The sequence below is a fragment of the Vespa mandarinia genome, chromosome 4 (genome assembly GCF_050613455.1).
Source record: "Vespa mandarinia isolate Hongniang chromosome 4, ASM5061345v1, whole genome shotgun sequence".
Taxonomy (NCBI): domain Eukaryota; kingdom Metazoa; phylum Arthropoda; class Insecta; order Hymenoptera; family Vespidae; genus Vespa; species Vespa mandarinia.
In genome coordinates this window covers 7,059,035-7,086,849 of record NC_140813.1, presented here as the reverse complement: position 1 = coordinate 7,086,849, position 27,815 = coordinate 7,059,035, and the positions used below count along the sequence as shown (strand labels likewise).

The window sequence follows — 27,815 nt, the reverse complement described above, 5'->3', positions numbered from 1 at the left end:
TAATATGCATCCAGTTGTAATCTCAAGACGTTGAATAACGACGATATCTCAGCATTGAATTATTCCACATCAGCAATACAAATTATTTTGAATTCTATACACCGATGAGCAAGAGCTATACATATAATGTATGGTTACACGTTTAAAAATCGTAATACACATCGCTTATATTTGATCAATATTTCAATTTTATCTTCTTGAAATTTCAACGAATCGATCGTTAATACAGTTTTTTAAAACTATATCCAGATGCTTTACAAAAAAGAAAAAAAATTAACTAAATTCTGAGTAACGCTTGTGCTTTATAAAAAGATAAATACTTTTAATGACCATGCTTTGATTGTAAAAACCGAAGGTTGCGTGTAACGGACAAGAGAATAAAAAGAAAAGAAAAAAAAGAATTGCTTGAAAGGGTCTTGCTAATTTTCGTGAAACGAGAAACACGCTACGCTCGAGGCTTGATTTACGATGGCTGACCAATACTCGATTCGTTCGCTAAAAGCAAACGCATCGAACTCGCTCATCCGTGATAAAAGTTTACTGCTCGATTTATCGTGTAAGTAGCGTCGTTTACCCAACTTGTATCGCGTACCGACGAATTTCTCCTATACCAATGACTGCGATCCATCCTCGCTGTTTTATTTGCATTCTGTACAAGCCCCAGTAAAATTTCACCCTGCTGGAACTGGTTCAAACTGCGAAAGGTGCACAAATGTTGAAGTAGGAATGGGTGATTCGAGTTAGAAGTCGATGAGATTCATGTAACACGAATCGTCTGTTTTTTCTTTCTTTTTTTGTACTTTTCTTCTTCTTCGTTTTTTCTTCCTTTCCTCACGAAACAGAGTAAGAAATAAAACAAAAATAGAAAGAAGCAATCATGTAATCTCTTATTTCTTTCTTTTTACTCTAGAGATAATAGAGATATCTCTTGATACATTTCGATTAGTCTTTAACTTTCTCTTTCTCTTTCTTTTTTAATTCTCGTCCATATTCATTACATTCCACATTCATGCTCGTATCATTAAACTATAGGTATATCGTTTAATAAGAAATAAAATCTAATTTGTATTTTATATTTAATATGTCCTTATCTATATGGAAATAAGAAATCTTTAGATTCAAGATAATAAAATTTAATGACACACTTTTAATGATAAAGCTACTTAACTCTATTATATAGGTATCATTTATTCGTTATCTATATTAATTGTTCTCTATTAAAAAAAAAAAAAAAAAAATGTTCTTTGATAAAAAAAAAGAGGTACAAGAGAGAACAATGGGCAAGAAACGATCGTAGATATTTTCCGAGCAAAAGCAAATCGTAACTGAGTTCGTGGGTCTACAACGATCTCATTGGTAGGGATAGAACGTAACTGGAAACACGAAAGCATTCGAGATTAGTTTCAGCAACGCTACGATCACTCGATAAAACCTCGAATTCGAATCGGTCTCGAAAACGTTCCTTTTACAAGCACTATCCCTTTATTCATTAGCAATGGTACGTGGAATAATTTACAAATCATTTTTTGTGAAAATCATTAGATAATAGTTCTTTTAAGTGGCATAAACATCTGCGACAAGTATCAGTTTTAAGTTTTCAAAAGAATTTTGTTTGTTCCCTGGAATATTAATTTATGTGTTCAACATTTTCTTACGTTATAATAAAAACATAAAATAAGAAAAATTTCTTGTTGCTTTCATTAAATAGACCAATGAAAATTTCTTTCTTCAACGCATGCGAGAGTTCGATTCGCAAATTAAATTTTATTAAAGTAGGTCATCGTCAACAATGATACTAAGAATGGTGCGATAATTTACCATTCTAGGTTTGAAAATTCTTCCTTTCTGTCGATTATATCATCATGTGCGCATCGTAACTGATAGTCAAAGTAATAGACGATGAATGACTATTGAATCTCTAATATAATTTGCCTCGTCTTTTGCTAATTATTCTAGATGGGAGCTTCATCCAATTAGATTCTCCAATGATCAATAACTATCCCTTCCAATTAAACGTTTTGATACCTGTTACGGTTGAATCATGGAAATCGTCGAACATCGATCTCTTCGATTTTTATTATCGTTTGATTCTTATGTATCATAAATATATTTATTAACAAGTTACTGTATCATAAATACATTTATTAACAAAAATTGTAACACGAAAGAAACAACAATGTCAGAGATATTTTACCATACAAAGAAATAGAAAATTCTTTTCCTTTGAAATAAATTCGACTCTACAATTTTATGCTTCACAAAATTCTCTTTTATGAAAGAATAAAATTGGCCTATTTCAAGTAATATATACATCCTATCGCGATATTCTCGCAGATATTCCGTTTTATCGCCGGTGCCGAGTATGAAAATTGAAACAGGTCAACTATGTCAATAAATAGAAAATGCTGACAAAGTGTTGGAGCATCGAACTCATTGTCGACGAGACATTCTCTTTCTTTTTCTCTTCTCGCCGAGACAGGTTTCCAGTATTTATATAGACGAACACCATTCACGTGTAAAATTCTAACCGCCATAGGATGATTATGCGAGCAAGAAAAAGAAAAAACAAATTTATTTTTTTTCTCTTGTTCTTATATTACGCTATTTATCTATTTTTCAAGAAATTTTATAACAATGTGTCAATGTGCTATTTCAAGTAATATACGATACAAAAATTAATTTTTTTCATTTTACTTACTAGAACGAACATGATTAATAATAATGACATGAATAAAACTTATTTCTCTATTACACTGAATCGATAGATTTGATAAAATATGTTTATGATAAAACATGAAAAGTTTATTAATTACTAAAAATTTATAATAAATTTAAACAACATTGAGATTTTATTATTATACGAGCAATTTTAAATCGAGCGTTTTAATAAGGAAAATATTTAATATCAAACATTTTTCACTCCCTTTCGGGAGCCTTTTTTATGAGTAACAATTTTTAATGAATGATTTATATAGGGTAATCGCGAGAGATAAATCACTCTGCATAAAGGAAAAGTGAAAAAAAAAAAAGTATAAGATTGTTATAACGGTAAAAAGTTATATACGTGCTTATGTACTCGATAAGCGTGCTCGATAAGTGGATTTCAATCTCCATTTTATGAACAATCGTGACAAAGCTCTTCTCTTCCTAAAGTGAATGTCCTCTTTAAAGGTTCTCGATTGGCAATATTTATTGAACTTTTGGTTAAAGCTCTGCTATTTTATTAATATAAAAAAGAATGGTGAAGCTTCGAACATTATATAAATAAAATCGAAATATGATATTCTAAAGAAACATTATGCTTGTAGAAATGTATATGAAATATAATCAATTTTTCGCTGTCATGCTGTTGCTTCTATATAGAACTTATAATGTTAAATATGTTCTTTAAATTTGAAAACAAAACTCATATTTCAATAAAACCGGTTATATGATAAAATTATGTAAAAGAAAAAGAAAGATACAAAGAAAACATTATTAGTCGCAATGTCTTTGTTTTGCAATTTTGCTGATGTATCGATTCATAAATTACGATATCCTCTCGACCTGTATCGTCATTGAATTTTTTAATAATCCAAACGTGGTTATCGATTAAATCAATACACATTCGTTTCTTCGACATACATATGTATAGCCATGGCTACACTATTGGTTTTCGCGTAATGAATTAATGTAAATTACACATGCCAGACGCGTTTGTGGTTCGCACCCTTCCGTGAAATATTTACCTCGTGTATATAACGAAAATGACAATAAACGATCGTGCATCGGGCTGCTAGATGATTCGAAAAGATCGACTGGCAATTGCATCGCGATCTATCGTGTTAAATGAGATTAAACTTTCGCACGATAGATTTATTTAACGCAATCGAGTGACATTTATTCGCGAATAACGTACCATGCCATTATCACCGTATCATATTATCGTAGCATGAAACATAGTAAAGCGTTGTCAAAGGCGAGAAGCTAGTCAAAGGTTTTATGATCCCCGACCGGAATAAAAAAGGGACGCAAGAATGAAGAAAAATAAGCTAGTACAAATAGATATAAAGGAAAGTAGTGTATGTGCATTAAGTAAATCAAATAGTAAATCTCTAAAGATGAATTTAATACTTATTTAATAAAGTAACTTCCAGCATTCTAACAATTATCGCTAATGAATTTTATGAATCTCAGCAAAAAAATTGTTCATGGTATAAAATGTACTATTTACAAATAATTATACATAAAGGTAATTGACTATACCACAAGGTAATTATTAAAAGTAATAATATTGACTATACTACAACTATTACATGTAACTAATATTTGATCGATTAAAAGGAATTATTTAAGAAGTTATAATATTGCTATTCTCTATATTAAACAGCTATTTTCAAAATGTTATTCGACACAAGCATCAGTAAGACGCACGTAGTAGCGATAAATAAAGCTTTTGCTGAGAATGCTCATAGGAATGCTGCACTCACTACGAAGATAGAACAATAGACGTAATCTCGATGCGGGTCCCGTTGGATCGGCTAGCGTTATAGCGTTTCGAGGACGTACACGACAAGTGCGTTCAAAGTGATCCTCTCGCCAAGCGAATACTTCGACACGGCAGTTGCCAGTCCTAGAGAGTCGTGGATGGAGCGTAAGGGAAAGGGGATGAAGGAGAGTATGGGAGTGGCACCGAAGAGAATTTCCCATTTCCCGAAACGACAATCGACGCCGATGGAGAACTCCGTTCGCCTCGCTACGCGTCATTGCGCATATACCCGTCTTTTTCACTCGGAACGCTACTCCTGTTTCTCTTTCTATTACCATTTTCTTCTAACGTTCTACTCTTTGATATATTGCAACAGTTCATTGCGAAAGTTTGTTGTAATCTGACAATCATAAAAAAATTCAATTAATTGCAGATCTACTTTCAATATGTTGATCGTGTTGAATGAGAAATTATTTAATCAGACAATGATAATTTTATATTTTCTAGTTTTTATTTATAAGAGTACTCGATGGTAACAAGATTCCCCAGAACAAAATCATTTACTTTTTACAAAGTCGACTTACATTATTACGGATCTATCAGAATATATAATATTTTTTGATTTTATATTTTCAAATGTTCGAATTTATGTCTTTGTATAGTTAATTTTAATAAAGATTATTTATTACTCTTATCCGAAGCTTTTTCATATAGTCAGCATACAATAATCGATACGAGACATATTATTCTGTGCTATCTCTCTTATTTAAATATATTTTAATGTTGTAATTAAGAGTTTTATTTTATACATCTATTCAGCGTACATAAAGATTCATTAAACCTGATATGGACTGGCTTTTGGTGAAACATCTTCTCGCTCTTTTAAGCCTGATTTTTAAAAATACGCGAGCGTTATACAGCCGGCCTTTATACACAGACACATACTCTATTAAATCTATATTATCTTTTATGACGATACGTTCCAAGAGATAAATTTGATAGAGGACGATAATATTTTCTACCTCGATAATAGCGGCGCTTCTACGTCGGCCTTTTATCTCATCTACTGTCTCCTTTGCACCCTCTGGAGATTGCTTAATTAAAAAAAGAACATTAAATGATTTATACTCATTGTCGGATTAAACAATTTATAATACAATTATATGATCAAATTGATTTATTTATATTTTATTTTCGAAAGCTACGATTAAAAATGTCTAAAAGTTCAATAAAAATACAAGCGACTCTTCTGAAGGTTTATTAGCAATTCAAATAATTTTTAAACGGTATATTGATCATGGAATCATTTTCCAACCTTATATATATATATATATATCTATATACGTAAAACATTTCATCTATATTATTATACATGAATTAAATGTATGAACGAGAAAATAATCCGGGTCAAAGCTATCGTCATCTATCTGTCCATAACACGTAGGTAGAGAAGACGAGTAGATGCGATGAAACCGCAACGGAATTCCCGATACGAGACTGCGACCGATCGCGAGAGGGTGAGGTTATGATAACGCGGACTTGAGTTTTACGACGACCTTTCAATAGCAGAGACATTGTCGATTCAAATTGTGTACCGCGTTTACGAGCTATTTTAACACGGCCTCATTCCACATACTTCCATCATTTTTCTTTTTCATTATATTTCTCTCTCTCTCTCTCTCTCTCTCTCTCTCTCTCTTTTTCTTTCTCTTTCACTTTCTTTGTAATTGTTATGCGAGAAAAACTATCCAAAAGATAGAAAGAAAACGATCTGCTTTTAACGACAGGACAGAAAAACAGAGTAAATCTAATCGTAGGATACTTTGATGTTTCTACAGAAAAGATTGCATATTTGCACCGTAGCACACAGTTGCGAATTTTTTCTCGATTATTGTTAGTATGATTTCGTTTTATGTTTTTTTCATCGAGTATTTCAGAAAGAAAGAAAAAAGAAAAGACAGAGAGAAAGAGAAATGAAGAGTTACGAAATGACGTCAAAGAAAACTTGCTGGACTTGAACGAATCTTTCCTACCGTTTGAATTACTTGTGGGAGTTAAAACGATACGACTGGACGGACAAGGATCGTTGCTTCTGATAATAAGATTTTTTCTTATCTCCTTGAGCTTTCAAGGAACTTACTTTAAAATATAGATTCCATTTCATCTTTTATCCATGCATAAAGAGGCGCCGTAAGCCGTGGTCGTAATGACGAAAACACGTTTAGAATGTACAAATATTCCTGAAAATTGATTATAAATTAATGTTCAATTAACATAATATATTGTGTATGATCATCAAAGTTTGAAGAATAAAATATTTCCATATATCTATATGTTTATATATTTGCGACCGTTTGATCATTGCTTTGGTCAGCCATGCGTGATATACAAATAATGTAATCCATGTTTAAATTAAGTACACGCCTGGCTAACAAATAATAGCAATATTAATTGGTAGCTCGACTAGTAGAATTCGCGGTATACGCGCATAACGTTCTAATTAATAACGAAGAGAATGCAGGGAATATCGCGGCAGCATCTCTTGGTGTGGACGATAAAACGCGCCGCGCTTCATTTAACATAAGCGCGGAAGGTTTAACGGAGAATTTCCCTGGGCTGGGAGAAGAAAATTAGTTGCCGCTAAGACAATTAGATATACACAAATAAACGACGGATACGCTAAGCCAGAAAAAAATGTCTCATCCGCATCCTGAATAAAATTAGCTACGTCTCCTAGTAGATTGATATTCATTCTCGAAGAGAGAAGAACGCTCTAGAATTTTATTAAAACTCGAAGCAATTTAAGTACCTTAAGTCAAAGGATCACGATGATCTTTTTTTTTGAGATGCATTCATTTTTTCCTTTTTCTTTTTCATTTTAAACAATGCCAGTCCAATCCCAAGACTTTCCAAATTTATAATCGCGACAAAATCGTAACAGCGTAAGTACTCACCCGAATTTTTATCGAACGTAAGTACACGTAAGTCTTGATATTGTCTGGTTCACATTGGTTTTTGAGGTCCGATCTCGAATGTACGTTTCTCTGATTTGCATCCCTCTTTTAATACCGATTCGAGCGTGGACTTGAACAAGGTCGACATCTGAAACGTCCCATTAAGCATACTTGTATCAATGAAAAATATTTACTTTCGAATCGTAATAAATTATTCAACATTAAAATTATCATTGACTATCGCCTTTTTTATTTGAACTTCGAATTCAAAAATCGAGCTTGATCGGTTATACGTAATCCTTCGTAAGGTTTAATAAACGAGAATTTTACTCAAATCGTTTTCGTTACGTGTACCTTTAAGATCGTTGAAATAGAATACAATTTTGATTGGAATGACTTTAAAAGGATTCTAGAAGTGAAAGAGCTAAAAATAGAAGGAAATAAAGATGAATATCTTAGAGATCACGTTAAAATTATACATTTACCTTCTCCCACTTCGTTGAACAACAAAACTCCTTGGATCTCGATTACTTCTCTGAGTTTTGAATTATTTCAATAGGAATCAGCATAAATTTTAAGATAGACTTTAACGCAACGCTGAACCATCAGGTATATCATTAATTGAGATTCATACGATTAAATAAACAAGATTTAATATTAATTTTATTTTCTTGATTTTATACGTATCGTATGAATATTAAATTTGATACATTAAATCCAACTTTTTTTTTCCAAGGTACCAATAATCAGAGAGCACTTCATCTAAAAAATTTACTTCTTATTAAATTTTACGAAGAGCTTGGGACAGTATAAAGAAGAAATAGATGTCTCTTTTTGCGACACGAATCTCCAGAGAGAAATAACTTTTCCGGTTAGAATTTCTAACACAACTATAAAAATAAGTAATATCTCACCGATACTATTAGCGACGGTCGTTGAATTAAAGAAATTCCGCATAGTTGTATAAAATTCGACATTAAATGTCAAAAAAGATTAAATAATTTGATGTACTCGCGGATAAAAGAACGATGAATTTGCTTTGAAAAGTTAAATAAAATATCTAGAATATGAGAATGAATAAATTGCAAAGCATATTATGACAATATGAATTTACAAATAAATAATATCAAATTATAATATAAGATTGAACATTGTATCTATGACGATGGTATAGATGGATACAAAAATGAAAAGACTCACCTAAATTCGTCTGATACAGTGCAAAGTGTCAATTGCAAGAACTATAAAGAGTAAGTCTAAGAGCCGTAAGCGTACTACTGTGTGTCTAATTTAGAGTAAAGAGACATTAAGAAGCATTATGTAGATATTCATATTATATTATTTTAAAAAATTGAAACCTAAGTGATCGTGAACAGCCCTGAGATTCATAATAATCCATTAAAGTGCTCGATATAATTTTTAATAATAAAACAAATGCATCTGTTTGAGGTCACGACACTAACAGACTATAGGACTTTCCTACATATGATATAATACAAATATAATTTAATAGGATAAAAAAAATATTCTTTCATAATTTATAGTGAACGTATTTATTTTACGTGAAAACATTAAAAAATATATCTTTTTAACAAAGCAGTTTATTGATTTTACCAACTTTTTTATTAAGTTTTCATTTTTTGTTTTTTATTTTTTGTTCTTTTTTTTTTTTTTATTGAGGTACTATATTCTTTCTATTTAAATTATTCATTCGTATAAAGTCCTACAAATATTTGCAAAGTATTCTTTTGTGAACAATAGCAGAAGAATTTTATATCTCGCTGTCATAAGTCAATCCTCTGGAAAATAAATGACAAATTCTCGACTATCACAATTTCTTTGAAAAATGAAATGAACTCGTGAAATGTCTCTTCTGGCATGTTAGCTCGATAAAGTTAAACTTGCTTACTAGAATACATATACTTTATCATGGTAAAGTCATCGTTGAAGTATGCTGATTTTTCGTAGAAAATATTCTCATGACATCGACCAATATCAATCGATTTAATAATATTTTTATAGCATATCATGGATGCTCACTTTGCTCGAAATTCAATATCAAAAATATTTAAATAAATAATAACTTGAATTGGAAAAAAAAAAATATAATTCTTATCTATATTTTTTTTCAACGAAAATCAATCAATATCGATTAATGTTTTATTTACTATCAAGATGTGTCACTATTTTATTACATTTTTTAATATATATGTTAGAAATTCATTGAAAAAAATTACATTTAAAAAATTTGTATTGGGATAAATGGTAAGCGGTTTAACTCAGTTCTTTTGTCAAAAGCTTCTCTTGTCACTAGAGTTTCAAGCTTTAATAAAAAGGGTTCCCAATAAATTTCAATTTTATCTAAAAAGAACCAGATAGCAATGATACGTTAGTGTACAGCTTGAGGATTCTAGTTAAAACTTTTGTCACTCCATGATCAGATCCTTTACTTTAAATCTTTATTCTTTCTCAAAATGAAACTCCATGACATTAATTCGTCGATTACATATTTGTTTCTTTTATACAACGGCAATAAAGTAATGGATTCTTAATCGTCACCATGATATTATAATATTTGTGACTCTTGAAATAATTTGATAACATTTTAGAATATGGTTTTAGCCTTTCGCTATTTGAAAATTATTTAGTATAACAAACACCTCTATTACATATAAGACTTCGATCTTTTTAGAAGCGATCCAAAGTAGGTTTAATTCTAATATATATGTCTAATAATAAGGATCAAGTTAAGATCAACTAAACATGTTCATGACATTGACGTAATCATTTAAAAAAAAATTGGAAATAAAGTAATAATAAACCCTTTTCATCAAAAATTCATATATCACGATTATAAAATTAAAAGACGTAAGCCGATCATTCTTAGAATTGTCCCATCCTTTCGTAATTAGATTTGTCGAAGTACAATAACGTTATCGATCGTCGGCGATTCCTCGAGAAATTCGATTTGCGGATGGGCTGGCCACCATGGAGTACCATGTTATTGAACTAATTGCTTTAGGATCACCGTGTAGCAGGTGGTGCACATGTTATGCATGTTCCGAAATTTACGATGTCCAATTATCTAAAACACTGTTGCGCCCTACTACCAGCCACTTGATTGAATGCATGTGATAGAAATTGCAGTTAGCGTTGATGCCAGCAGTGAATATAGCGCGTTTCGTAAACAACTTTCCGTCGCAGTCCGCCAGCTTCCACTCTCGAAATTGCACTCGCGAGGGAGTCGTACGTCATTGATCGCGAGTACCTTGCAATTTTATAAACTCTGTAGCTTATCGTAACTTCAACTTATAGTTTCCATTTATTCGTCTATTGCTTATAAGCGTTAATGTTCAAATGTTTTTTTTTTTAATGGTGACTGTAATGTTGAGTCTATGAAATAATATTTATAAAAAAAGAAAAAAAATAATAGGAATTAAATTTTTAGCTACATCCTCCTTTAAGGACGATTATATTTCATAAAATCATTAAATTCTTATATACAATATAATCCCAAATCTTAAATTTGATCACAACTCCTGTTATCGAGTTTAATAGCCACTGAACAACATGCTAATAATTTAACGTTTCATAAATGTTGTCCTTGGAATTTTACGAATTTTATTTATAATTATTAATTAAAAATATCTCGATATCACTAGTCAGTAATATTTAATAGCACAATGAATTATTATTTTTAACGCAATTGTCGAGAAACTCAAAGTTCATTGAAATTGTCGATACTATATTTATCTACTTTTATATGTGAGTAAAGTTTGTAAAAAAAAGAATTGATAAAGAGTAACCGTTCATTTTATCGATCATATGCTACTCCATCGGTTTTATTTCTTATTCTTATACAATCTACGAACTGCTAGTGAAATATCCTGTAATCGACAAAAAAGAACCAATAAAAAAAGTAAATCAAATGAGTTCGTTTGCCGAATGGAAGATTTCAAAATAACGAAGAGAGCCAGACATTCTAACTCTTCTATTACAATGAATGTCGATTGCGTGCTCTTTCCCAGTATTCTCTGCTTTCCATCGAAAATGATCCTCATGAATCGTCGGAGTTTCTGCGAAACTTTTCCCTTCGATATTCATTTTCCTCGATCTTCTGTCTACCTTCCAATGGTGATAATGTTAAAAAGCATTTTTGATCTATTTAATTAGAACGATAGAAATTGGAGTTTTATTACATAGAAAATACTTTTTTATTCTTTAGAAAAGCTACACAAATCACGATATAAAATTTAATGAGTATATAGACTTCAAATTATTTTTTGCTCAAAAATAAAAAGAAAAGAAAAATTCTGAACAGATTTTTATAAAATGAACTTTTCATGGTTTTATCATATTTAACAAATAATTAAAGTATATTAATAAAATATCTTATAAAACTATTTTTGATTCTAAGAACCTTGCTCTTTTCTTATGTTACTTTTTTATATTTATAACTAAATGAATATTTAAGGAATTGTATTAGTTCAACCAAAAGTTTAACACTTTAGCCTACATTTTCATATTATTTAATAATACGTATAAAGAGTGCTATTCTCTTCGATAAATCATCGCTGTAATATACATAAGTATATATTAGATTTTCTCCAGACTACGAACAAATAATTAAGTTTCTTGGAACCCGTTTACTCGATAAACTTGTATGATATATCTATGTTTAATACTAAAATTCAACACTCAAAAGATGAGAGGAGGTTGATATAGAGCACCATACCAAGGTACTCATATATTTCTTTAAAACCAGATAAATAATAATGTTCGTACAATATACTCGTATACCTACTGAATCGTAAATGAACATAACTGTTTCAAAAAAAAATCTGTAAAAAATAATCTATAAATCCAATCTAATAGCTATAAAAATATGTTATCGAATGTCGAATAAATGTAAAATAGATGATTTCTGGATAAAAAGAAAATCAAATTTAATTATTTATATGCATCATTACCTCATAAACGTAGCACGATTTTGGTTTACCAGAGAGAACCAGTAATGAGCACTTACGAAAATTAGTGTACCCTCATTTCTGCAAACGCTCTTTCGCGAAAGGATAAAGGAAACGAGAAGTCCTTAGTAACGCTCCATCCTTTGATCAGCGCTAAAATCTGTTCCGTGTCGTATCTCGTACTTTCGGTTGCATTCGAGGAGATAAGAAACGAAGGATTTTGTCGCGCCAACTAGAAAAAGGGATTCACCGTATATATTCGTACAACGAATGTGTATTCTTGACTTTAGGGGACAAGCGAGCGACCCCTCTGGGAATTGCCCTTTCGTTCTTTCCTAGAATCAAGTCTAATTCCATCCGAAAATATGCATTGCGATGAGGCCTTCATTCGCAATATTTGTTTTTGAAGAAATCGTCCGACTTTAATTCTCCGAAGAATCTCGGAATTTAATTATTTTTCAGAGGTTTGTTTAGATAACGAGTATAATCTCTTGCCCTCTACTCTCTCTCTCTCTCTCTCTCTCTCTCTCTCTCTCTCTCTCATTTCTCGATTAAAATATTCAAAAAAAATTAGTCTTTAAAAGTCGTTAGATCGTAGTAATTATTACAATGTTCCATTTGTAGACTTCCAACCAAAGTAGACTTCCGTATGGAATCACCATCACAAGAAACGTTATTCGTTATAATTTTTGTTAAAAATGAAATTTTTCAATTCTGTTTGAAGTATATCTACGAACCGTTACGTAATGTCATGACTAAATGTCATGACATAATGTTATATATATTTATATGCATAAAATATTTTTGACTATATTAACTTGATTTAATAGAATGTAATATAGTCTTGTACATAGTTTTTTTAGTATTGTGGTGGAAATTATTACCTAAAATTACACACTTGTTTAAAAATTTTGAAAATGACGTCCATTTATTTAAAAACGCTTTTATGGTAAAAATGAACAAAATGGTTGAACCAATTTTATGGAAATTTTACAAATAATATTTGTAAAATATGAATATGTGTGTTGTACATGTCAAACAAACTGACAGATTATTTTCAGAATGACATCTGCTTTATTATAAACATTTTAATATCAAAATACAAAATAAAATATTTATGGTTACGCATAAAAACGAATCGAATGCAGAGAGCTAATAAAACGAACAGATACTGTTATCATGCATGATGACCATCATAATAACAGAACTATATGGATCATCGCAAAAAATTGAAGCGATCCAGGGATCAGATTGAAGGACTAGTTATATTCAAAAAATAATTATGATTTATGATATAATAGTTAGTTATATAGTATAGTTTTCTTAGTTAATTATCTATATAACTTATTTAGTTAAAAAAAAAAAAGAAAAGATTAGAAGCTTAAAATATTGGTACTACTAACACGAGTAAATGAAACGAAAGCCGGTGATGCAATTACATATAAATAGAAAAACCTTAAAAAGAAATCTACTTGTTATCCAATATTAATTCAGTAAGAAGAATCAAAAAGAACTTAGGAACGTAGTCGTAAGAATTGAAAAGAAATCTGTCACTTTTCTTCCGCTAATGTTACAATGAGCTGACAGTTATTGAATAACGAAGGCGAGTAAAAAAATTCGTGGAGTTATAATAAATGGATGAAGATATCATTAAATAATAAGAAACGAAGTTCATGCTTACTTGGACACGGTGACGTCGCCAGCAGTTCGAGACCAATTCGAATTTCCAAACTGTTCCACATCGTCGAAGCTTCCACAGCCACACGCACGCTACTTGATAAGAAGCTTCGAAGTGGAAAAAGAAAAAGACAGCAAAGGAGAGAAAATAAAGAAGTTAGAGGCTATTGGCTAGGGGACGCCACGCTAGTTCGATCATCTCATTGTATTTCTTGGCCAAGCGTGACGCCATCATAGCGATCGGCTTAAGGAAGAAACATTCTTTCTCTCTTTCTCTTCCCCCCTCTCTCTTTCTCTCTCTCTCTCTCTCTATCTCTTTCTCTTCCTCTTTCTCTTTCCTTCCTCTGCGAGACATATTTTCCACGATAAGAAAAGTAAAAGCATCTGACTCTAATCGTTCGTAAGAAAACGGAAACACGAAGAAGGACGAATAAAACGGCACGCTCGATCAAACGAAAAAGAACTTTCCGTATCGTCGTCCAGACTCTACAAAGGAGTGAGGACGCAAAAGAGATAGAAAAAGGATGCCGTTCGACTATTCGAGATTTCTTTCTCTCTTTCTCTCTTCAAAGACTTTGTCGAGAAATATAAACAAAAAAAGGAGCAATCCTTCTCACTGGACATATTTTTATTCGATACTGTTTCTCACGATATTACGAACATAAAGTATTGAAAAGTGCTTACTTATGAAGTACGTGGATCTTTCTATTGAGATAAAAATGAATGAGAAAAAGAAAAAAGAAATGAATTTAAGGCAGAAAATTAAAGAAAGAAAGAGTAAATGTATTATCCAACAGAATCGTGTACGAATTTATTTGACTAGAGTACATACCATGCAGGTATAAAAGCAGTGGAGGTATGACTTTAAGGGAGACATTTAATTAATAATTATAAAAAGAGTCTCATCCAACAATGTCGTAACTGTGTAGAAACGGGTATTTTAAGTCAAAGAAAAACGAACTGAAGAATTCCGTTCTCTTTCCGTTACAGATATTTCTTTCTACATTCTATGCATATTTCCAACGTACAAATCTTTCGTCTTCCATAAAGTCAAAGGAAAATACCTCGTTATCGCTCGCTAGCTCACGTATTCTATTCTCTATTCTGCTCTTTTTCTTTTATTTTTCTTCTAAATAGGCAACGTTAAATGCTCATATATCTATTACATATATATATATATTATAACATTTGATATTCAGATATTAATAATTTTTCAATTGATTTCCAAAATCGATACATTATTCCTCTTTTTTTAAAAATTCAATTATTTCTTAAATTAATTATGTCATGATTCAGATAAGAGTGAAGAGACTAATTACATAATTTAATTCCATTGCAATGAGAGAAATGATTAATAGTAAGAAATAATGCAAAAAAGAACAAATGTGTGCAAATAGTATGTAACAATTAATCTATAATAATGTAGACATATAAAAAAGTAATAAAGATTAGTGATCGCTAATTTTATTTTCTGAATATTTTGATTAGCATTATTCTTTTAAAATTCATTCAATAATTAACTCCTTCGTGAATTAGTGATAAAGTTAATTATTCAATCACGGAAACGAATTATATAAAACAAAAGTTCAATATTTAAAATAGGTCAATTTTAAACGAGCATTTATTAATCGGACAAAAAATAAAATTTTCTAAGTAATATTAATAATTTAGTAGTAATTTAGCAGTAAATTAGGAGAAAAGAACATAAAATAAAACTCAGGTAGTGAACTATATTAAATAATTTATCTTATTCGTCAAAGATTGATTTATTCAAAATGTAATCATTGATTTAATTTTATCGAATATCTGATCATTCTTTATTCCGAGTAAAATGAAATAGTCATTGGCAAATGTTTATTTGATAGTTTGATTTGCAAAATAAATTAGATAATAAATTAATCTATCTGAAAATTGAATAAATTATTTAAAATAAGATCTCAATGAAATTATTCAAATTAACTTAATTTAATTTCTGTAAAAGGTATGGAAAAAGTATTGACAGGGATGAAAAGATAAATTGAAAGGAAAACATTAAATAATTTTCAAGGTATTTAGTAAATTCATTTAGAAATTTATCTTAATTAATCCGTTATTGTCGGACTTCATCGGGATATTCGTAGAACGAATTTGTCTACCTTCGATTGAATTACTTCACACGAACTAATCATTTTCAGGTCCACGAGCGTGCACCATGCGAATGAAATTACGCGTACACAAAACGTTTGATAGAGCTGCAGAGGGACTTGGAATTAGAGAATCTCACTGTGCTTTTGTTTAAAGCAACATAGATTGAAAAGATTGCGAATGGATATCTCGAAAACATGCGCCGGCCATCTTTTTCAATAAAGCTCACGAGAGGCCCAATTTCAGCGGAGTCAGAGCGAAAATGATTCGACGTCATCGAGCTTTGCGTGTCCAGTACGTAGGATGCTTTTCTATACGAATCCCTTTTCACTATTCGCGCGAGCGATTTCCACTCGGTTATAACCTGCGAACGTATTTTCGTCCTATCGATTCGCAAGCTTGTTAGCTCGAGCGACGAACGTTACAACGGTTGTTCGAAAAGTACTATGAGCACCGTGATCATAAAGTGGAAGTCGTTAGAATACTTCAACGTGTTGTTTCAAACAATTGTTACGAGTTTGTTTCGAGATGCCAGCCGATGGTACTCGAATCACACGAGGTTCGCTTGCAGTTTTTATTTCGCACTTTAAAAAAACTCTTCTCCTCTGACCGACCTGATTCAACTTGAAAAAGTATTCCCACTCTTCGTTTCCATTCCTGTAGCTATTCGTTATTGTTGTTCTTGCTATTTTTGTTGTGTTCGTTTTTTCCATTCGTTTTATATATGATAAAAATTGAAAGTTTTCGATAAATCAAAAAGAAAAACTTTGTAAAACGAGAAGACCTTTCAGAGAAGGACGTCAAGTCGTCGTAATGTTGGAAAAGTAACGCGTCATTGTTGCTCGAAGGCATTGACAGTTTAGATTTTCATAAGTGCCTTTGGTACTTGTCCTTGATGTTTTTCCGCTACATTCTTCTGTAATTTCTTTTTACTCATGTTTACCTCCTCGAGCTCTTCTCGCGCCTTTTCGCCTGCTTCTCCATGCTGAAAACGTTTCTTTTTCTTTACTTCTCGCTCTGCCCATCTTCCCCTCCTTTTCTTCTCTTCTCTTCTCTTCTCTTCTCTTCTCTTCTCTTCTCTTCTCTTCTCTTCTCTTCTCTTCTCTTCTCTTACTATCACTCCCGTGAAACGTTCGATACGATCCATCTGAGTTTTCCTCTTTGAAACTTCTTCAGACGTTTTCAGCCTCCCAACCCACTCCAACTTCTTGACTGCTTCGATCTTCCTTCTTTTTTTAGACGTTCCAAGCTCGACGATGTCACTGGATGACCGAGCGTACTCCTTTCTGAAATTCGTACCTTTTGCATTTACCTCGAAAGAGAAGTTAAACGACTCGGCTCTCTTTCTATCTTTGAATCGTTTTACGAGCAAAGTAATTCATTCGCTGACAATCCGTTACATTACTCGTGACCCGAATTAGTATTTCAAAGAAAAAATAACTTCTCTCAAAGTTTCTTCTTTTAAATTGTAATTAGAAAATACCTTTTGTGCGAAAGACCATTTGTGCGTTGTAATGTTTACAAAAAATCCATATCAATTGAAAGCTAACAAAAGTCTTCAAATTTGATTTCATTCACAATTTTTTATTATTTAGAATATTTATTATTCTCAATGCAATGTTGTTATAGATAAAGAACATAAACATAAAGAGCATAAAACACAATTTACAAATATCTCGATAATATCTTTTCATAAATTCCATTATCCTTTGTAAAATCGATGTAAAATAATTATACATATCAAATTGTATAATCCACAAAATACATATGAAAGCATTGCTAGAAAATTCGCCCTTCATTCAACTGATACGGATAATGAGATATCGTATCTTCTCTCTTCTAAGATATTCGATTGTTTTCTGGAAAATACTCTTACTATTGTATATAGATTTAACCATTGTCAAAGCGAAAAGAGAATAAGATAGAAAGAGAGGAGTAAGAAACATACGTTTATGCATCTATAAAGGTACAATAATCCTGAAGAACGGACTGAAGCGGCGCATCTCTGATTGTCGCACGCTAATTAAATGGATTTCATAGAACAGGATGAACGAAAGCTCTTCCGTTCTCGAACGATACTAACGAATCGCGTGTGCGCGAATATTCTCCACGTATTTGTGTGTTGCACAATCCTACTCGGGCTTAACAACCGACTCTAAAGCTGACCCGTCAACCGACACGGATACGTCGGACATGCATCGTTATACCTGTTGCAAAGTTTCCAATGGATAGCAGTTTGATGCACAGGACGACTACTTTGCCCCAGCTTCGCTTAATGGACGTTCTAAATTAAACTCCCATTTCGCATTATAAACTTATCGCCTCGGTAGTCCATATAATGGAAAACATTCCGAAGGAAACTTTGAAATCTCAACGTTACCTTCTTTTATCGGATATGTCCGACTGATTTTGTATTAGAGTAGCATGACGTATATATATACCTGTACTTAATTTAAATACTAAATCTATCTTATAATCAATAATGCATAAACGTGTATGTGTGTATATATATATATTTGATAAGAACAAATATTTATCCCATTCGATTCAATTAGCATGTGTATAGTTCGCGATATGTTCGTGAGAGAATGCGAATATGTATGTCATTTTTATGTCGAGATGCCGCATACAACTTGATTTGATGAATCTACGATAAAATTTATTTATTATATTAACTATATGTCATGTTTCAATTCAATCATTAATGGAAATTATGAATATTATCGTAAAACTTGTAACGATAAACAATAACTCAACACAACATGACTTTTATTCTTTTCTTAATTCCACAATTCGCAATAACACGCCGTCTCTTCTTACTGATTGATATCTTTGTTATAATGAACTGCCACTGTAATAGGATACTGAAAACTTAATTCTAATCTACTCTCTCTCTCTCTCTCTCTCTCTCTCTCTCTCTCTCTCTCTCACTGTCACACTCTCTTTAACTACACTATTAATTACCTCATATGGTCCTAGTGTAAACGACATTTGTCAAAACTAGATTATCAAATTAAATACTTCGAAGTAACAAAAAAATCCGAGATAACTTATCATTAATATTAATTATTAACCATCCTTAAAGCTAAAGATCAAACAAGTAGAAAAAAATATATTTATTGATTATCGGTATTCATATATTGTAGTATAAAAATATTAATATTAGCATGGCCAAACCACAAATAAAAAGAATGATTACAGATTTCTTGTTTTGCAATTATTTAAATCACAATAATTGAAAAACTGTTATTGTTATAAAATGAAATAATATAAATTAAGATTTCATTAAATCAGATCTTCTCAAAGAAATACGATATAAATTTCATATTAAAGATCTGCAGAACATTAAATATTCATGGAAATTTATTTAAAACCGTTATGAAAAGATATTTGAAACTTTGTGTATGTAATAAAGGAAGATACAGAGCAAAAGGGAAATTCGCATGTTTATAATTGCAATGATAGACTATTATTTGATCTACCAAGTTAAGCGCATTTCAAGAATATTCTGAGAAACCTTTTGATATAGTATGAAACGACGATGTTTGGTAAATCTGACATTTCATGTTGCATGCTGATACATGTCATATACCTATACAATATCTTCTCTGAGTTCTAAGCAAATTCTCTAAGTATATAACGTGCCAATGTAGATATGTATTTGCTTGTTTACGTATTCCTGTTGTGTAGATTCTAAATCGAAGAGAACTAAATTATGAAAGTTGCCTGTTAACCAACGAAGAAGAGATCAGCAAGAAGCAATAATAATCATGTTTGACATCATCACGGTATATTATATCTCCTTTCGAGAATCATAATTCTGTCATTCTTCTTAATCCATGAGTCACTTCAATCCATTTCCTTTCTTGGGAACAAACCCTCCGAATTGTTACCATTATCGTTCACTGTTCTCATTTCTCCTCTTCTAATTTTCTCTTCTGTCTTCTATTCTCGATTTTTCATCTCTTCCCTTCGCTTTCTTTCGTATTTTACACGAAAGCTCGCAGCGCGACGAAGCACGAATGCACAATGGACAACGGACTTTTGAAAATTAAAGGCATTTATATACAAAGGAATTTATGTAACTCGGTTTGTTCCGGCATGTTACGTATGTGGAAATAAATACGAGAAAGAAAGTTAGCCGAACTTACGCGCTTTGTCGCGGAAAAGAGAACTCGTTCGTACTTCTTTTTTTTTTCATAGAGTAAAAAGGAAAAAAAAAGGGAAGAAAAAGAGAGATAGAGAAAAAAAGAAGAGGTCAGTCAGTTTTAATCATTAATCGTAACTTTCCTAACTAAAAATGCTCGGTTTATTGTGTAGAAGTCATGAATATCAGTTAAGTCAGTAGCCAGAATAGATTCAGTCTAGAATGTTCCTTCGGTGCGACAATCGTTCCACGTTAGCATAGCGGAACACGCGGTATTTGCATTTGACAGCAAACCGAGGAGCCGGTGGTAGACGTGTTCGGGCTTAATCTGGGTCCAACTAAGAGGATTATCGTGAAAATGTTTCATCTGTGATTTCGCTCGTCGTTTCGCTAGCATCTCTATGCACGACCTTGTCAATGATAAAAATGATCTTTCAACTCGAAAATAGTTCTTACATAAAGGAAACTATTTTTATTTTTTGAATTACAAAATTGTATATATAATTATCTATTTACGTAAGTCCAATTAATAAATCTTTTTTTAAAATCATTTCCTTTATTTTATAATTCATTTCGTTGATTCCTTCTTAGATCATCTGTTTTTTAGAGTTTGCAATAATATACTAGAATAATCAACTACCAATATTCTGTAAAGTCACTCGAAAAGTTATAACGTCATTTAGTCGGTACATATGTATCCATATATCTATATGTACCTACCTACGTTTCTGAGACCAGAGAGAACCGTAGATTTTAATCATGCTCCGGTGCAATGTCCTTTGATGCATATGTTGTTAAAATTTCTCATTGCGATCTGTAAGATTTGCTACATTTATAATCCTTTGAAATCTCAATTGGTTTACGTAGTTCTTATAAATCAGTTATTATTATTTATTGATTTTCTATAATTATTAATGCTGTTGAGTGTCACGCCTGAAGATAGACATAGTTCTATACTTCATTAATGACGTAGTTCGTTAATGTTGCTTACTTTGCTACGTACATCTATATACAAATGTACGTGTCTATCCTAGGAACAAAATTTCTTACTAATAGATATAACTCGAAACTAAATTATCGACGAAGTATGAAATATTAACTATCTTCCGGCATTATATTAAATAGTCATATAAATAATTACAAAAACAAATATTATTTTTCCGATACATTAACTTGTTCCGTAATTAATTATCACGGATAAGTGAAAACACGAATTATATATTTCTTATAGGTTCATTAATTTGGAAATTTTCATAAAAATAAAAAAAAATGTAATTTTGCGTCTGTTTCTTGTTAGCATTGAATCACATGTGTATTAAATCAATAGTCTTCTCTTCTCACGAGTTGAGCGTATTCGTTTTTTATATGCGGTGATCGTAGGCAAAAATGAATACGAACCACAGCAAAACATCGTTAACAACAAGCTCCGTCAGTATAGTGACGAAATAAATGTTAAATAAAATTATTCAATCTGATTTTTACACATCCCAGAATGTTGACGAAAGAGTGAGAGTGAGAGAGAGTGAGAGAGAGAGAGAGAGAGAGAGAGAGAGAGAGAGAGAGGATGCAAGAGGAACCGTAACAAATATTCTCTCGTACCAAATCTGCATACTAAATATTCGTTACAATTTCATATTCGGTATGCGCACCCATATACCGATTGCGCGTACCAATTTTTTTTCGACAATTTCGCTCTCGCTAGCATTTATTCGGGCGCGGAATATAATCGCGTACGTTCTTCGACTTCAGCACGTACGGGCTGAAAATTGTTCACAGAATGCTACGTTCTTCTTCTCATTGAATTTCTCCTTTTACTATTTCTAATATGAAGTTTCCCTTGAAACGAGAACAATAAAATGTGAAAACCCTCGTAATCACTTCTTCTTCTTCTTAATTTGAAGATTATAATTATAAATCCAAAAGTTCATTAATAATACTTCGTTGCAATTGATCATAAGTGTTTTTGAATCCCAATTAGAATGAAATTCTTTCAATAAGAAAGTACAGCATTTCGCTTAATTAATACATTTACTTTTCGAGTCAATGCGTATTCGAATATTTATACGATTAAAATTAACCTTTCAAATGCCATAAGCGTGTTAACACACTTTGCTTTGCCGGGCGGGTATTGCCTCCTATACAGAAAGCACATTTATATATTCTACTTTGAACTTGAAAAGCGATAAGTATAAAGTGGCTCTTTGTGTAAAACCATATTTCGAAACATATAATACAAAAGAAGATTTAATTACTGCTTTCATATATTTTTTTTTAAATAAAAAAACTACGTTCATTTTCAATTATTATAGAATTTTTTACCCAACGCGTATCGCTAAGATAATATTATACGCCATCTAAAGGGTTAATTGTTTTTTAATCACGTTTGACTATTATCACATGAATACAAAGCGATTTCAGTTTATACTATCGATCATTAAATATCTTCGTGTTAAATGAAAATTTAATTAGAAGTATATAAATCTCGATACACGTAACAGTAATATATATCATTTCGTGCAATGTGTTTAAAAGCAGAATATAAGCCTTTAATTATATTATCAAATCGATAACGATAAAATTATTTACTTCATAGTTAGATATTCGCGCATGATATAAAATTATTAGTAAGTAATATTGTACAATTGCATGTACGAAACTATGTATGTAAAATTAATTCACCTGTCAATCTTATTCAATATTATACCGATCACTAGGTAATGTAGAAACCATTCTTTTATTAACTAATATTCGTTTATTTGAATGTTCTATAATAGAGTCAGTCAATTAACTGTAATATCTCGATTCATTAATTGACAATTAAATATTTATAAATATGCAAATGATTATAAATCATATAATTTAATTCTCAATAATAGTAAATGTTTAATTATCGATAAATGCTTAATTAAAAATCGATTTTTATTAAACTTTTTGATCTTATAATTTTTATATAATATTTATTATACATTTCTTCTAAACAATTTACAACATCCTACATAGACTAACATAAAAATATAAACATGAATTTCCATCACGAAGACATTCCCATCCAACTAACAATAACTGTGAGGCATTATGGAAAGATAAAAATTGTCAGGTGCGTTTTCTTGGAGAGTTATTAAATTTAAGTAACTTCGAGTGTAAGGTTCTGAAGAGGAAAAAAAGAGATAGAGAAAAAGAAGGGAGTGAAAGAGACCAGCAGAAGAAGGAAGAACGCGTAGCAGCAAGTCCTGTCGATTTATCTTCCAACAGAGAAGGGAATGCTCTCCGAAGTAAATGTCGGTTGTAAATCAGACTGCATTTTCTTCGACCACGTGCAACAAAAGCATGTGCGTGATGTATGCAGAGGTTGGCAGTAAACTGAACTCTGGAAAATCGACTGCTTTCCACGACTTAAAGAGATTACCAGATTCGACGAAACGATTGCTCTCTACTCATTGCTCACATTGACAATTTTGATCAACTAATTAAATTATCACGTTATTTCGAAAAAGCGTACGCAATAGTCGATCTATTGACAAAGTAGATATACGCTTGCACATTATTATGAAAGGACATAATAATCATATCGATAATATTCCATAATTATTCACAGAATATTATAACGTGTATTCACTGTATTTCGATTTTGAGCGTGAATTGCCAAATAAAGAGGGTACGCGATAATTAAATTTTCTACTTTCATGATAATTAAACTTTCGATTTCACTCGTTCACTAGAAATGATATTCAACCAAAGCTGTTAGATCCAGTCTACGAGGTATCACCACCGACAGTCTCCCTCCTATTCGCATTATTTATAATCTCGAGAGATAGAAGGCGTGATCCTAAATTAAATTCGCAAGAGCGGTGGCTGGATTTAGAGTTAATTTAACTTTTACTTACTTGACTTTTATACAGAGGAATAATATATTTATGAAAAGCCATCGAGGGTTCAAGGGTGGGAATCAGCTTCACCTCGGGGATGGATCGTTTAACGGAAGAACTTGTTAAGCATAGACGGAAGATTACGCCGCATTAAAGAAATTACTCTATCAATTTTTTTCTCCCTCAGGCCTTTGAGCTTCGTTTTTTCTTTTTCTCTTTCCCTCTCCCTTTCTCTCTCTCTCTCTCTCTCTCTCTCTCTTCCACTACCACTTTCAACTACTGTGTAATTTTAACGACTATCAGAGTAAAGTATAATCTCCAGAAGTTAGAATATATTCTATCGTATATGAACCACATACTTGCAATCTCACGTTCAATCGATTACATCTATCTAAATCAATAGTCACTAATTAGTCGATTAGATTGCAAACCCGCATGAGTTTATTATTTAATGACCGCTGGACTACGATATACATATATAGCTTGCGTTTATTCTATTCGGATTGTGTCGTTCTACTCGATGTGCAAGCACAACACGATCGATAACATTAACCGCAATTCATCGTCTATCGTTATTCGCTGTCAAATAGTTTCTCACATTCAAATAAAATTGTTTAAATTAATTCATATCGAAGTTATAATGAAAATTGTATATGTATAGATATATGAAAATTTCTCTTGTATATACCAACAAAAAAATACGTAAAATTCACTTCCGTTTTCACTACGCAGAAAGATATTGTTTCTTCAAATCACTAGCCGAGGACAATCTGTTTCAGAGTTAGATTACATTCCAGCCACGAGATTCACTGATTTCCATTCGCTTATACATACATAGGAACAAGTACTTCGAGTTTGGTTGTACAGACATTGGCGCGTATTCGAATAATCACCACTAGAAGTAGTCTTTTACAGTCTCTCTCTCTCTCTTTCTCTCTCTCTCTCTCTCTGTCTCTCTCTCTGTGTCTCTCTCTCTGTCTCTCTCTCTGTCTCTCTCTTTCTGCCTCTCTCTCTCTTTATTTCTTTTGCGCTATAAGCCGTTTTCGTATTACACCTGCGGTGGCACGATAAAGAACACGATCACCGTAATACCAGTAAAAGCTACACACTCGACTCACGTGAACCATGATAATCGAATGCAAAGCGACCATTCCCGTAATCTTGGGAAAGAGATCTCAACGTTTTACGGATAATACATTGCATCACATTGGTTTAGCCTTTTGATCAGGATCGTTTCATGTCATGAATCTTTGATGCGAACGTCCTAACTTCAGGTGCCTTTTACGAATTTTTCGTTCAATCAAAGAACTCGAGATTTTTTTTATTACGTTTCACAACAATCCTTATTGTTTCAATAATTTCGTTAATCGATGAAATCAAGTAAAAAGGTATTATTGATTTGTCTCTTTACTTATTAACGATAATATAAAGATTAATAAATTGCTCATAAAGAACAATATTAAGCACATGGTTAATTTTTGAAACGAGAAAAGTAATCTACATGAAAACTACACTTTATGCTCTTTGATGAATGGATCTGTTTACGGGCTTATCCTTTGAATGAACACAAGCACTATAATAACACGATATAATGATACTAAAATATCCATGTAATGAGTCGGCAAATATACGTGCGGAACGGACTACCTCGAAAATAAAGTACGACATTTCCAGTCGGCGAAGTTATCAGACACAGCGTGCGGTACGTGCCGAGTTAGACGCGTATAAAGGTAGCGGTTGGAAAATGAGAAAAGAAAAAGAAGCGACTGGACCGACGGAAGCTTTGTACTGTTGCATGAAAAGAAAAACAACAAAAGGAAAAAAAGAAAAAAGATAAAAGAAAGAAAACGAGAGAAAGAAAGAGAGAGAGAGAGAGAGAGAGAAAGAGAGAGAGAGAGAGAAAGATTAACAAACGAACAAAATTTTTAGACAGATACCATTCGTATAACATCACTTATGATAAAAGGAAAATAAAAATAAGACGAAATAGGAATAAAATAAAAACGAATAGTCATTTGATCAAAAAATCAATCATATCCTAAGAATTAAAAATAATTTAAAAAAGGAAATAAATATAAATATATCAAATGATCATTCTCACTCACCGGAATTTAAGGAAGAATTGTCGGTTCGTGCGCGTCCAATCGCCACCACTATCAGGAAAGCCATCGTAAGGATTCGAAGACAGCCAAGGGAATCTTTCATTCCCATAACACGTTTCACGCTACGCTCACCATTCATCGCGAACCGCTGTCCTAGCACGTTCTTTACTGTTCATCGGCACCGTAGAAGAAGAGGGTGCGCGACCTTCATCCCGACTGAGCGATCGCGCTCTGCCGAGAGCAACGAATACCGCGTTTGCTCGTCTCTCCTCCGTTCGCGCCTTCGCGTCGATCCCCACCATTCCGACTCCTACTACTACTACTACTACTACTACTACTACTACTACTACTACTACTAACACTTTAGAACCCTTGATACGCGCAGTCGCGACAGAGTCCTTGCCGATTCTTGAGCTCTACTTTCTTCTCTTCTTTTTCTATCTATCTTTATCTCTCTCTCTCTCTCTCTCTCTCTCTATCTCTCTCTGTCCCTTGTCCCCTCTTCAATCCTTTCTCGACTACCATCATCACCATACACCCCCTTTTTTCCATCCTTTCTCTACGTTCCTCTTTGTGCTTTGAACCACCTCACTACTCAAGTCTGCTTTAATCTCTCGCACTTATCTTTTATCAATAGATGATGATTAATTATCGCACAACCCTATTCTCAGCTCTTGCTCGTCAGCGAATCCTGGCACCTGTAGAACTTACCCGTAGACAGCCCGTACCCTCTTTTAACCATTTCGTCAGGAACAATCTTTAAAGTTTTGCTTCCATGTTTAAGCAAAATTAATGCTAAATGACACTGTGACGAATTAATAATAAAATAAAAAAATTTCGTTAGAAGTGCCGAGGATCATTATTAAATTCGTGATATTGAATACAGATTTATCAAACAAAGCTCATTAGTTCGTTCCGAAATTTGTTGATTTTTCTCAAATCGATTCTCTAATTGTTAATTTATTTATATTATTAGCATCCATTTTTCAGACGAAGCAGAGATCTTATTTAAATATTTTTTATTTATATGTAATTACGTAAAAGTTTCATAAAACTCTACGAAAACGTTACCTGTCTAAACATTGTATTTATTCGTTCGTTACTTTTTATCTCTCTTACATTCTTTTTTTCTTTCTTTTTTCCCCTTTTCACATAATAGTGTATAATTACATTTTAACTGATGTAAAACACTTTTGAAAGTATTATCAAAGTAATCATGAACGAACGTTTATAAATTCGATTCATCAATGATCGATACGTATGGCATTAAAAAACTTAAATCATCGTTCCGAGTAAAAGAAGTAATTTTTATTTATTGGTAAAAAGACTATTCGAACCTAATTTTTCTAGTCATCGAAGCAAGATCATCAATCATTGACTCATCCATGTAATGATTCGTTTGATCCTTCTGTTCTACGACAAATTGGAAACACCTGTGGAGTGCATACTGAGTGACCTTTTAAAATTTACGTGCTTCGACTTCACGGTGAACAAGCAGAAATGGCTTCAT

The 27,815-nt window shown here is 32.1% G+C and overlaps 1 protein-coding gene across 4 annotated transcripts in view; it reads right to left on the bottom strand.

Annotated features, from left to right (window-relative positions):
* The window catches only part of LOC118443005 (neurotrimin), a 125,473-nt gene extending 98,937 nt beyond the window's left edge, over nt 1-26,536 (bottom strand). For 3 of the 4 annotated variants that reach the window (XM_035869382.2, XM_035869384.2, XM_085656656.1), the window contains exon 1: nt 26,309-26,536. In XM_035869382.2, the coding sequence (XP_035725275.1) occupies nt 26,309-26,444 (136 nt within the window). In that variant the 5' untranslated portion in view covers nt 26,445-26,536. Of the gene's footprint in view, nt 1-14,070; nt 14,175-26,308 lie in introns of all 4 variants that reach the window. The other variant, XM_035869385.2, reaches the window with a different exon arrangement.
* Between the last annotated feature and the right edge of the window lie 1,279 nt (nt 26,537-27,815).